A 14,100-nucleotide genomic window follows, 5' to 3' on the forward strand; every position below is an offset into this window, starting at 1 on the left:
GTGCTGTTAGGAAGGGAGTTCCAGGATTTTGACCCAGCGACGATGATAAAGGCGATATATTTCCAAGTTAGGATGGTGTGTGACTTGGAGGGGAACGTGCAGGTGGTGGTGTTCGCATGTGCCTGCTGCCCATGTCCTTCTAGTGGTAGAGGTCGCGAGTTTGGGAGGTGCTGTCAAAGAAGCTTTGGCGAGTTGCTGCATTGCATCCTGTGGATGGTACACACTGCAGCCACAGTGCGCCGGTGGTGAAGGGAGTGAATGTTTAGGGTGGTGGATGGGGTGCCAATCAAGAGGGCTGCTTTGTCCTGGATGGTGTCGAGCTTCTTGAGTGTTGTTGGAGCTGCACTCATCCAGGCAAGTGGAGAATATTCCATCACACTCCTGACTTGTGCCTTGTAGATGGTGGAAAGACTTTGGGGAGTCAGGAGGTGAGTCACTCGCTGCTGAATACCCAACCTCTGACCTGCTCTTGTAGCCACGTTATTTATGTGGCTGATGGGGCGGTAATTGGCCGGATTGGATTTGTCCTGCTTTTTGTGGACAGGACATACCTGGGCAATTTTCCATTTTGTCGGGTAGATGCCAGTGTTGTAGCTGTACTGGAACAGCTTGGCTAGAGGTGCAGCTGGTTCTGGAGCACAAGTCTTCAGCACTACAGCCGGGATGTTGTCGGGGCTCATAGCCTTTGCTCTATCCAGTGCACTCAGCCATTTCTTGAGATCACATGGAGTGATTCGAATTGGCTGAAGACTGGCATCTATGATGGTGGGGATAACCGAAGGAGGCCGAGATGGATCATCCACTCGGCACTTCTGGCTGAAGATGGTTACAAATGCTTCAGCCTTGTCTTTTGCACTCACGGGCTGGACTCCGCCATCATTGAGGATGGGGATGTTTACAGAGCCTCCTCCTCCCATTAGTTGTTTAATTGTCCACCACCATTCACGACTGGATGTGGCAGGACTGCAGAGCTTTGATCTGATCCGTTGGTTGTTGAGTCGCTTAGCTCTGTCTATAGCATGTTGCTTCCACTGTTTAGCATGCATGTAGTCCTGAGTTGTACCTTCACCAATTGGCACCTTAGCTACGCCCGGTGCTGCTCCTGGCATGCTCTTCTACACTCCTCATTGAGTGAGGAATATGCCAGGCCGTGAGTTTACAGATTGTGCTGGACTACAATTCTGCTGCTGCTGATGGCCCACTATGCCTCATGGATGCCCAGTTTTGAGCTGCTAGATCTGCTCTGAATCTATCCCATTTAGCACGGTGATAATGCCACACAACACGTTGGATGCTGTCCTCAGTGCAAAGACGGGACTTCGTCTCCACGAGGATGGAATACTCCACTTGCCTGGATGAGTGCAGCTCCAACAACACTCAAGAAACTCGACACCATTCAGGACAAAACAGCCCGCTTGATTGGCACCCCATCCACAACCCTAAACATTAACTCCCTTCACCACCGGTGCAACGTGGATGCAGTGTGTACCATCCACAAGATGCACTGCAGCAACTCGCCTAAGCTTCTTCGATAGCACCTCCCAAACCCGCGATCGCTACCACCTAGAAGGACATGGGCAGCAGGCACATGGGAACAACACAACCTGCACGTTCCCCTCCAAGTCTCTCACCATCCCGACTTGGAAATATATCGCCGTTCCTTCATCGTCGCTGGGTCAAAATCCTGGAACACTCTACCTAACAGCACTGTGGGAGTACCTTCACCACATGGTCTGCAGCAGTTCAAGGAGGCAGCTCACCACTACCTTCTCAAGGGCAATTAGGGATGGGCAATAAATGCTGACCCTGCCAGTGATGCCCACATCCCATGAATGAATTAAAAAAAAACAGTGGAAGATCTGATGAATCTTGATTTCAACATAGTGAAGAGGGAAGAAGAAGGGTATATTTAGAGCTTAGTAGTAAGAAGTGGAGTATTGATGAAACAGACAATCGTTGCAGTGGGTGAGCGTGGAGGAGGAAATTAAGCGAGACTGATGGCTAGAGGTGAAAGAGGGATCAGCTATCAGATGCCATGTTGATTTTTTTTTTGTTCTCCCTGGTTCAGGAGAGTGAGATGTTTACTGGAGCCTCCTCAGATGAGGGAGCAATATTTAAGTCTGTGGCATTATAGAGAGGTAAGAGTTTTGGGGGCTAAAGGAAACAGAGCTTCTCAGACGCAGCTTTACAAATGGAGGACATGCATGAGTTCCTATGGAGTTTAAAGAATATAATGAAGCCAGAATGTCAATAGATGAAGGAGGACTTTGGGTGAAGTCATCAAAGGTAAGAAATGGAGTTTAGAGACATGAAGAAATTATCTTTGAAGAATAATTCAGTTTCAGTAATATTTTCCAGTACAGACACAAGCATGTGTTCTCCCCCCACCCCACTAAGCTGATTTGTCACAAAGACCACTTTCTCTCTGCAACATCTACCTACTCTACCCCTACATTTCCACCTCGACTGTAAAACCATGGTTCACTAACCACGTAGAATCTACAGCACAGAAATGGGCCATTCAGCCCATGCCGGTGTTTATGCTCCATAAGAGCCTCCTCCCACTCTAATTACATCTCCCCAACCTGCTCCCATATTCCTCATGTATGCATCGAACCCTCCCTTAAATATGTCAGTACTATCTGCTTCAAACTTTTCATGTGGCAAGTTCCAGATTCTCACCACACTCTGTGTAAAGAAATTGCAGATAAATTCTTTTTGATCTGTTAGTGGTTTTCTAATATTTATGCCCCCTTATTCTGGACTCGCCCACAAGTGGAGACAGAGTGGATGTGGAGAAACTATCAATCCCCTTCATAATTTATATCAGGTCTCCTCTCAGCCTTCTCTTTTGCAGAGAAAAGAGCCCCAGCCTGTCCAATCTTTCCTGATGGTTGTTCTTCAGGGAAGGAAACCTGCTACCCCTTGGTCTGGCCTATGTGTGACTCCAGTTCCACAAAATGTTGACTCTTAATACCCTCAGCCCAACTTGGAATGGGTCATAAATACTGTCTTGTAGCTGTCGCTGTCAAAAAGAAAGACTATTTGATCGTCAAACTGAATGCAATTTTAGATGAGAACACTATGAACGTAGTGTTAAATGGGTCCCAAGATGGCACATACTGTTGATCTGTTCAAGGTCAAAGTGATTTGTTTCACCTCATAGTGAAATGTTCTTAGGAGATGCTGCCTACTGCTAATGGCTTTACAGTGACTTTTTATATATAAACAGGAGGTTAGTAAATAATATTGGCAAGTAATCTTTAAAATTATTTAATACTTGATGTTGTGCACCCATCTCATTCAATTTCATATTCTTTAACAGAGCATTTTGACTTGCAGCTTAATGCCTTGGATTGAATGTGTTCTGAAGCTTGTGCTGTAAATAATGCTTTTACATAACTGAATATGATTTTCAAAACTCCCTTCTCTGAACAACTTTTCCACACATTCCAATATATGATGTTCATGTTTTTGCATTTATTCAAGGTCATTCTGTGTTGAACTGCACTTAATTATCAAGTAAATGGGCGAAATAGTCAAAGAAAACAAAGGTTTCTCTGGGCTGTTTTCTAATTGAATACCTAATTGCTATGCATTTGTTAACAAGGAGCCCTGTTAACTAGTACACTTGATTTGTATTGTGTGCTCCTATATATTTTGTGTGTATTCAAACCATTGAATGTTGATTCTTTTTGCACAGGGGCTTAAATAAGGCGTTTTTCAGTCCTTGTGAAAAGTCAGAATGAGCATAAGCTTATTCATCTGCACCTCTTGAACACTTATAGAATCATACAGCACAGAAGGAGGCCATTCAGTCCACTGTGTCTGTGCCAGTTCTTTACAGAGCTATCCAATTAGTCCAACTCCCCTGCTCTTTCCCCATAGCCCTGCAAATTTCTCCTTTTCAAGTATATACCCAATTCCCTTTTGAAAATTACCATTGACTCTGCTTCCAGGCAGTGCATTCCAGATCATAATAACTCACTGCGTAAAATAGTTTCTCCTCATCTCCCCTCTGGCTTTTTGACAATTATTTTAAATGTGTGTCCTCTGGTTACCGACCCTCCATTAAGCACAGTACTTTAACAGCACAAAAAATGCTGCCGATTTTAATATTTCTTGTACTATGCAGCACTCATTTTCATTCTGTGATTGTTTCCTGCATGTTGTATAAGGGGGCTGATGACTTGGGTAGTGTTCAAAGCATGAAGCAGAGTTGCATCTTTTTAGCAATGGCAGTTTGTAAACAGTATTAATGTGGATGTGCCTCTGGCCACAGTTTAATCTGCACTGAAGCACATTTCTCATTTCTAAACTTGGGTTTTCCCTTGTGTTTAAGTCTAGTAAAGCTTAGTCTAGATGCACCTGGATATGGATATTGGATATTAATACAACTGTATGCCGTACAATCACAGTTGCGACGAGACGAGTGGCATCCTTCTGTACTGCAATTTCTAGAATTCTAAGTTGACTTTATAGTTGATGGTGTTTCTTCATTTTATGCTTCACCTACAAATTTTGTAATTTTATTTTTTCTGACTCGTTTAAATCTCTGTCTAACACTTCCTCAGACAGTCTGGCTGAGATTGAAGCTGTGGGAAAAGAACCCATGTCCTACTACTATACCTTGTGAACTACTTATTGCCAAAAAAACATGTCACTCATCATGTCACCCTAGAACGTAATTTGATGTCATGGTCTTAAGCAGCTTTCTTGTAGAACGTTTTGTGGGCAGAGGCACCAACTGGTATAATACTAACTAGTATTATACTAACCCATACAGATCAGTAAGGTACCAGCTTTAGTCCTTTGTCCGAGCTGAGTTAGCTGATCTCAGTCAGGGTATTTATTGTTAGGGACACAAAATGGCTGCAGCTCTCTTGAGATTGGGGGGGTGGGGGTTGGCAAAGCAAAAAATTCAACTTCTGATTGGTATCCATTAGCTCTAGCTGAAAAGTGTGACATGGGTTGATAGATGAGACTGGGCTGTGAGGCCCCCACAGTTAAATTGCCTGCTGACACATGAAGAATGAGCACCTACATGAGGTACAGGAGGGCTGCTGCTACCTGCGACTGCACCATGACAAGTCACCATCTTGAGGAAAGGGTGGGAGAATATGAGGAAAACTACTTAACTTCAATAGATACCATTTCCCTATTGAAGGGACAAGCAGCCAATCTGCTAATGGATCTGAACATGCTACTATGCAATAACTAATAGTCCAAGTTGACTTTGTTTTATTCATTCTCGGGGTGTGGGCATCGCTGGCCAGGCCAGAATTTATCGCCCGTATCTAGTTGCCCTCAGAAGGTGGTGGTAGGTCGTCTTCTATTTGATACAACTGAGTGGCTTGCCAGGCCACTTCAGAGGACAGCTAAGAGTCAACCACGTTGGTGTGGGACTGGAGTCACATATAGCCCAGACTAAGTAAAGGCAGCAGGTTTCCTTTCCTAAAGGACATTACTGAACCAGTGGCTTTTTATGACAGTCTGGCAGCTTTATGGTCATTTTTACTGTTACCAGCTTTTTTTATATTTCCATATTTTTTTTTAACTTCTCAAACTGCCATGGTGGGGTTTGAATTCATGTTCTCTGGATTACTGGATCAGGCCTCTGGATTATTAGTCCAGTAACATAATTGCTACACTACAGTCCCCAGTAATTGAATTATACATCCAATTTTCCCCCTCACCACCTGGTGTGAAAGCACCTCGACTCTTCCCTCTGTAAGAATTCCCCAATCAGCTGTGTCACCCAGGGAAGGGAATCTTTGTTGTGAACCAGACTCCAGGGCCCATTGACCAACAACACAAATATGGCATGTTGGCCTTTATTGCAAGTGGGTTGGAGTACAAGAGTAAGGAAGTCTTGCTGCAATTGTACAGGGCTTTGGTGAGACCACACCTGGAGTACTGTGTACAGTTTTGGTCTCCTTACCTAAGGAAGGATATACTTGCCTTGGAGGCGGTGCAACGAAGGTTCACTAGATTGATTCCTGGGATGAGAAGGTTGTCCAATGAGCAGAGATTAAGTAGAATGGGCCTATAATCTGGAGTTTGGAAGAATGAGAGGTGATCTCATTGAAACATATAAGATTCTGAGGGGGCTTGACAGGGTAGATGCTGAGAGGTTTTTTCCCCCTGGCTGACGAATCTAGAACTAGGGGGCATAGTCTCAAGATAAGGGGTCGACAATTTAAGACTGAGATGAGGAGGAATTTCTTCACTCAAAAAGGTTGTGAATCTTTGGAATTTTTTACCCCAGAGGGCTGTGAATGCTGAGTCATTGAGTATATTCAAGGCTGAGATCGATAGATTTTTGGACTCTAGGGGAATCGAGGGATATGGGGATCGGACGGGAAAGTGGAGTTGAGTTCGAAAATCAGCCATGATCTTATTGAATGGCGGAGTAGGCTCAAGGGGCCATATGGCATACTCCTGCTCCTATTTCTTATGTTCTTAAATATGCCACTGAATACAGTTAGTTAAGGATCAGACTAATATAGCAATAATTCAACAGAAAAACATATTTCATAAGCAATTTTTAAATGTAATACGATAGCAAATTTTCTATACAGTTATCTGTGGCACTTTTGAATTGTTGCCTGAATTTGCCTTCTCTCTCCAGTCTCTAGAGGAGGTCTGTGATCTGCTACACGCAGCACCATTCCAGAATATTTTGCCAAGAATCCATGTCAAAGGTAATTGCTGAGAGCACCAATTGATTGCTGCCCAGTGAGATTTTCTAGTTTCTGCTATCAGGAAATGTAAAAATCTTCATTGTTTTCAGTGCAATAATTTTATGACCTTTTTAGCATTAAAATGCAATTTCCATATTGTCTTTAGGCTAATGAAATTAATGTTTAAACTTGAACATGCTGACTTCAAGCCACCATAACAAATCCAGCCTTAAAAATGTAGCTTAAATTCTTTTGAATATGCTTCAGTAGCCTTGATTGAGGTACAGAAAATTGATTTTAGTTCTTACAAGAATGTTCCATATAGAAGAGTTCTATAAACCTTCTGGATTTTAGATCATTCCTAGCTAGAATGAAGTTTTATTTCTGTGCTTTTACATTGAATAAATGGGCATTTCACGTGTGGTATTGTGTGTGTGAACCACGATGCAGTAAATATGTCAACTTGTGAATCCAGCAAGTAAGAAGTTTAAGTCAAATCACTTAACAGTGATCAGAATGTGATACTTAGACAGTGGTCTAATGTGGGCTTAATAAAAAATTAGATTTGAGCACAAAGCAGCTAATTATAAGGAATAATACCTGAAATGGTGTAGGATTCATGTGTCGAGTAATCTTTAACATTTCTGTTAACATTAGTTACAAGCTTGTTTTCAATTTAACAGAGGGTGAGAGGCTAGACACAAAGATGAAGAGACTAGAAACTAAATACGCTGCACTTCATCTTGTTCCACTGATAGAGCGCCTGGGAACACCTCAGGTAATTTCTTTGTTGCTCGAACTCTTTGTTGCTCGAACTCTTTGTTGCTCGAACTCTTTGTTGCTCGAACTCTTTGTTGCTCGAACTCTTTGTTGCTCGAACTCTTTGTTGCTCGAACTCTTTGTTGCTCGAACTCTTTGTTGCTCGAACTCTTTGTTGCTCGAACTCTTTGTTGCTCGAACTCTTTGTTGCTCGAACTCTTTGTTGCTCGAACTCTTTGTTGCTCGAACTCCAGTGTTACCCACTCATGTTTCTATAGTTATAAGAAAAATCAATGGTTACTCTAGCCAACGTAGTGGGATTATTTCTACAACACACCCTAAAGCAAACATTTACACAAACACACAACTACTAAAACATGAGTTGCTTTGTGAAATGACTACCAGCTGTATCTGACTCTAGGTCCACATACAAATCTGTTGTGAGAAAGACATTATTACTGTACAAAAAAAGAACATGCATCTCATCTAATTAATGCCCATTGAGAAAAATCACCAACATCTAAATCAACAATGCCTCACCAAGAACCATTTAATTTGTACATTTTTGAACAATGTCTTAAAGGGGCAGGTTGGGTGATTTTGTGCTTCAGATCCCAGACTATCTATTAGCAACACTAAGGGAGACCACCATGTATTTGTATATGAAAAAAAGATTTGTCCGCATACAAAATTCTGTCACATTTATTAAGTAGGGGATCTTATAAGTAGTTGCCAATCTACAGAGAAACCTCCCCAGCAGTTAGCCTCGAATTGACTTCAGAATATATCTATAATAATTAGAGCTTGTGGACTTAAATGGACATGCCAGTTACACATGGCTTAACTTTAGTGACAATAATACATTAGGTTTTGGAATGTTGCTGCTGTCCTAATTAAAACAGCGTATCCTTTGACAGCCTGAGTAATACCGTGGAAGATCTGCTAGTGATATCTTCGCACATATCACACTTTGTGAGTCTGCAGCACATAACATATGTTGTGTTTTTCTGATGTCTCAAATTTTCCAGGAGTTAATCGAATAAACACTTTACTGTGTCTGTGCACCTCACTCACAAAATTCTTTCCATGCACCAGGACTACTTGCCCCTCTTTCCCTCCCCCGACAATATCCTGCCACTCACTGTGAACCAGACCATGAGAGAACTGACAGTGGTATTTAAAATAATTGTGTATTTGCAGTGGTAATAATTCTGTTAATAAGTGAGCGATTTAAGTTAAATTAAGCTGGTCAGTCTGAGAGAAGGAAAGATTACCATTTCAGGTGTGACCATCAGAATCACTAATCTGGATTTTATTTTAAAAATCTGTCCGTAACCAGCAAGTTGCAATTGCAAGGGAAGGAGATCTGCTGACAAAGGAGCGACTCTGTTGTGGACTGTCCATGTTTGAAGTGATTCTGACACGAATCCGGCATTTCCTGGAAGATTCCATATGGCGAGGTCCTCTTCCGAGTAATGGCGTAATGCACGTGGATGAATGTGTGGAATTTCACAGGCTCTGGAGTGCCATGCAGTTTGTGTACTGTATTCCAGTAGGAGCACATGAATTCACTGTGGAGTAAGTGCATTGCTTTCTTATAGCTTCCCACTCTTCTGGATGCTACAAACCCTGAGCCAAGGGGGTGAGCGGATAGGTGTCCCGGACACATGCTCTATCAGTACTACTGTGTGTTTTTCTAATTATAATTCAGATACCTAGCTGAAGGGCTGAGGCCCATAGTATAGGATGACACCAGCATTGAAAAGAGCAAGTGAGAAAACAGGATAAATCCAGAAATAGATAAGTGGCACCAAGCTTTGATTTTTAAAATCCTGTAGATTATAGGAGCAAAGGAAAGGGTGGCCTAGGATGACTGGCCTCATTTTTGTGATGATTTCTTCCCTTTGTTTTTTGGGATGTACCTAGCTCCCCCTCCTCTAGGATATCTGGGATTCTACACTTTCAGAAATTATGGATGAAACCTCATGTTGTGTCGTGGTTAGTGTGTTTCGACTTGTGCTATGGAGGAGTAAGTTCGACCTCTCAGAGCATTTACCCAAACTCTCACTTGTCCAGGAGAGGAAGCATGTCAGGTGTACAAGGCTGAACAGCAGCTAGTGTTAATATTTAACATCAAGATGGCGAGAACAGTAGTGTACCTCCCAAGATACTTTTTATTTAAATTAATATAAAATTAAACATAATGGCTGCTACTGAATACAATTCGTTAAGAATCAGACTTTTAACAGTATGTTCTGGAAGCTATTTTCTTTAAATTTATCTTTCGTGATTGATATAAGGTTAGATTCAACTTACAAAGGGGTAAGGGTTAGGATGGTTCCTGGATCTGATTGGCCAGTCATCGTAGATTGTTTGCTTTGCATGATAGATTAGCTTTGAGACAATGAAAATGCTTTCTGTACATTCCATAACTGTTTGCACCCTGGCCTCTCTTGAGTCTGAGATGGGTATGAGACACAGAGATATCACTCTCTCGTCAGTCAAGGAGACTCCGGACTAATGAATACAACCTGTCACAAAGGAAATCACGTGCTGGTTAGCTCAGGGATTGACTTGTAGGTGAATTTAGTTTATTATAGTGGCAGTCACATATTTAGCTATTTTATGTTACAAGGAGAGGTATGGAATTTACGATTCTCTGTTAAACTCTCCGCGTCACACTGTTGTTTAGCTCGATAATGGGCAGTAATGGTGCATTCCAGATTGTAGGGAATGTGAACTCATGAAATTTGTGACACTTCTATTTCTTAAGAAATATTATATTATGGAATAATTTACAGTTTGGGTATAATTGTTACAAAGCAGTGAATTTCAAAATCTTTTTAATTATAATAACTTTAATTTATTTTTTTAATTCGTATGATCTACAAAGTAGACTGTGCCGAGTAAGTGGAATACAGGATTTGTGTCAAGCTGCTAGAAACAAAGATTCCAAAGGAAATAATATTAACAGAAGTGATCTTTCTGGGGTTTTTGTATCTCAATTCCTAGTGGCTGAATATCACCAATTTTCTCACCTCTCTTGAAGACATTAACTCCTTGTTGAACGACAGTTCCGTGAGCATTAGTCATCCTCCAGTACCTGCGCCCCGAGAGCCGATTATTCATTTCTTAGCTGTAACAATGTGTGTCAACAGACTATTCACCATGGGCACCATCGCCGGAGTCTGTGCCTGTCCTAACCCAATACTCACATGCATGATTCCAGTAGGGGTTCCTGGATAACGAGTAGAAACCCTGGCTAATTCTCCTTCCACTCCATCCAAAGGCACTGAGGTCAGTTGCCCCAGCTGAGATTGACTAACTCGGCACAAACCAGGGATCAAACCTGCAGCCTTCTTGGCCTTTATAACTGAGCTCCTCACTGTGTAAACACTCTGATCCGTCAGGGTAGCTTATTGAATTATATGGGGGCAGTGGGAGGCAGATTTACTTTGTTTCATTTTCAAAACTGGAAAACCTGTCTTAATGCGTCAGGTTAATCTCAAATAACTCGAGCTCATGGTGCTACTTGGCATTAACCTTGTCTTCAAATCACACAGGCAGTGCTTTGGAGATGGACTGCACTGGGCTGGCTGTATGATTATTACGCTTCTTGGACAGCAGCGCCGATTTGATGTCCTCGACTTCTGTTATCATCTGCTCAAAGTTCAGAAGCATGATGGGAAAGATGATGTCCTGAAAAATGTGGTATGCTAACTTTGAAAGTGTTCGAACATATTCATTTGATCTGACCACCATTATATCTGTACAATATAATAACTTAATCTATCATTGGATAACCCACATATCACCACCACCTTCTCAAGGGCATTAAGGATGGGCAATAAATGCTGGCCTCACCAGCGACGCCCACATCCCATGACCGAATTTTTTTTAAAAATATTAACTGATTGGAAAGATGGGGTATTGTTCCATGGCCATTTTACTTTTTGGTGTGAAATTTTGTCTTGGATAATGGCACCTTAAACAAGAAAAATGTAGAGATTTGGAAGGGGGATAAAATAAGACACTCTATTTATTAATTTTGATCACCTGAAGATTGGAAAGTACAACATTCAAGGACTGATTCCACGGTCAGGCACTCCTGGTGTGAAGCAGCACTTCCAGAAGTGCAGGTTGGGAAATCGTGGGCTTATAGCACATGACTTCCTGTCCATTAATTTTATTGGTTAGAAAATCACATGCTGCGGACCTGCATTTTCCCAGCCTGTGCTGTCTGAGGATACCATTCTAGACCAGGAGTGCCTGATCATGGAATCAGCCTTCCAGTACCTGCTCTTTTGGGGTAGTTCAGGTGAGAATGAAATTTGGTTTAATGTGCTATCGCGATTTCCATTCACACAGTTAACTGATTTAGATTTTTATTCTATTATGTGAAGTATAACAGAGGTTGACCTTGAAGAAGCCTAGAATTAGACCACGGGTACAACAAGTGATTGGGAAGGTGCAACATTCCACATGAAATCCTACAAATTTCTACATATATTTCAAATTTGCATACGGAGTGGTGAAAATGCCAGTATTTAACTGATTATTATATTGTGTACAATTACTTATCCTAATACGGGTGTAGGGGACATTGTCTTGAGCTAAGTATGATTTTATGGTTCCAGGAAAGGAGGGAAGATTTTGCTGATGAGTTATTCACACCACACTTGTAACCTCTCGATGACTAATGTAAGATCAGGATTGACAGGCCTATGAGTAGGTCGCCTAGCTGTAAAGTAAATACTGCCCGACCAGTGTTATTGAGGTCAGCCTTTATCTGGTACTTTGCACAAAGTAAGTGCTGTTGAATGGGTGGGATTGGTGCCAGTACATGTTGTTCTTCAATAAACCTTCCTGTTACTGGATGCTGCCTATTAACTGCCGGTCATCGTTTTACTTTCGTACAGTTTGTCAGGGAATGTCGGAGGGATTGAGGTGTGAGAAATTATAATATTTTAGCACAATTTCTCCATTTTTTTCATTTCATTTCATAGCTTCTCACTTCTGTTTCGTTGTTCTCCTGCCAGGACACGTAGGCAAGTAGGTCACAGTTTCCATGGTGCCGTAGGGTTAGAGGAACAGGAGGCAGATTTTTACGCAGGCAAGTGGGTCACAGTTTCCATGGTGCTGTAGGGTTAGAGGAACAGGAGGCAGATTTTTACAAGAGCTGTCTTGACTGAACCCATTTGCATTGGCAAATGGGATGGAATGTCGATCCTCATGAAGACTTTGACATACTACCGCAAAAAACAAGTGCCTTAAACACTATATGAGCTGTTCACCTGAATCATGTTTACACATTCTCTCTGTCGCAACACTGTCAATGTCAGCTGAGACATGGACTATGCGAATAACCACCACCTGTGTGGAGGTGTTCGATTTGAGGCTGTTGTCTCCTCAATCCATGAACGTACTTCTCAGCTGTGATGAGTTTTGTTAGTTCATGTCTCGGTGACGCTGTGTTACACATTCTAGTAGTGAAATATTCCACAGCAGAAGATGGGTGAGGAAAAACCTTCGATCCTGCAACGAGCACCTCAAAGTCGCTAGATGAGAAGTAGTGCTAAATGAGGTTGGTGACCTGGGCCAATCTCCTTACTGAAGGAAGCTGTGAGGACTGAGTAACACATGGTGAAAATTGGGGATCCGGGTTTATTTATATGATTTTCTAAATCCTCCTTTTAAGTCAAACTAAATTATTGAGTTTTTTTTCCTTCCACAGCCTTTGAAGAAAATGGTTGACAGAATTCGCAAGTTCCAAATTCTCAACGATGAGATCTTTGCTATCTTGAGCAAGTATCTGAAATCAGGCGATGGTGAGAATGTACCTGTCGAGCATGTCCGCTGTTTCCAGCCACCCATTCATCAGTCACTGGCGAGCTCGTAAATAAACACTCGGAACAGTTCAAGCAATCCAAGGATTTTTGTAATCCTAATAATCATACCTTTAATGTTCTGAGCACCTGAATAATATAATGGTTGATACTCTGCGTTTTAATGATGGGAAATGTTAGAGATTAAACATTTAAACTGCTGGGTGATTCTTTTTTAAGAGGACAATGCATGGTTTGCTGTGGTTGAGGGTTATTACTTATGATTCTGCCATCAAACACTACCAGCAATAGATACCTGGAAGGGATTTAAAATAAAATTTAAAACTGGCTATTTTTTAGACAATATTTTTAGTTACAAAGATTTCATGAGAAATTTAAACCTGTAATCAGAATGTGACTTCTTTGTAATGGCGTTATAAAAAAAATTAACAAATTTTTTCCAAATCTATATATTTTACTACACTAACTTACATTCATAGTTTACTGGTGCTGTACTAAAAGATGTCATTTTTCTACTCTGTTCCAATAATATTTTTGCTTCTAATTTTTTTTTCTAGGGTAACTCATTTATATTAAGCATTTCCACAATTTATAGTTGCAATAAATTTAAAGTGAATCTTGATACTTTTTGTTTGAAATGTTTACCAGTTTATATGAAATAAATATTTCAGCATCTAATTTTTTTTGACTCTCACTTATGTTTTCTCTTCACCTTTACACTTGAATCACAAATGCAATTGTTCAGTTCCTCCAGTGGCTTATTGAGTAACTACACTGCCTTGTGTGATACTGAGCCACACAGGAATGTCTCA

At 41.3% G+C, this 14,100-nt stretch overlaps 1 protein-coding gene across 2 annotated transcripts in view; it reads left to right on the forward strand.

Annotated features, from left to right (window-relative positions):
* Window positions 1–13,940, forward strand: part of cyfip1 (cytoplasmic FMR1 interacting protein 1) — a 163,968-nt gene extending 150,028 nt beyond the window's left edge. For both annotated transcript variants that reach the window (XM_067985776.1, XM_067985775.1), the window contains exons 28-32: window positions 6,632–6,704; window positions 7,367–7,461; window positions 8,782–9,020; window positions 11,006–11,153; window positions 13,177–13,940. In XM_067985776.1, the coding sequence (XP_067841877.1) occupies window positions 6,632–6,704; window positions 7,367–7,461; window positions 8,782–9,020; window positions 11,006–11,153; window positions 13,177–13,341 (720 nt within the window). In that variant the 3' untranslated portion in view covers window positions 13,342–13,940. The remainder of the gene's footprint in view (window positions 1–6,631; window positions 6,705–7,366; window positions 7,462–8,781; window positions 9,021–11,005; window positions 11,154–13,176) is intronic.
* The last annotated feature ends 160 nt before the right edge of the window (window positions 13,941–14,100 follow it).

The sequence above is a fragment of the Heptranchias perlo genome, chromosome 6 (assembly GCF_035084215.1).
Source record: "Heptranchias perlo isolate sHepPer1 chromosome 6, sHepPer1.hap1, whole genome shotgun sequence".
In the NCBI taxonomy this organism is placed as follows: Eukaryota; Metazoa; Chordata; class Chondrichthyes; order Hexanchiformes; family Hexanchidae; genus Heptranchias; species Heptranchias perlo.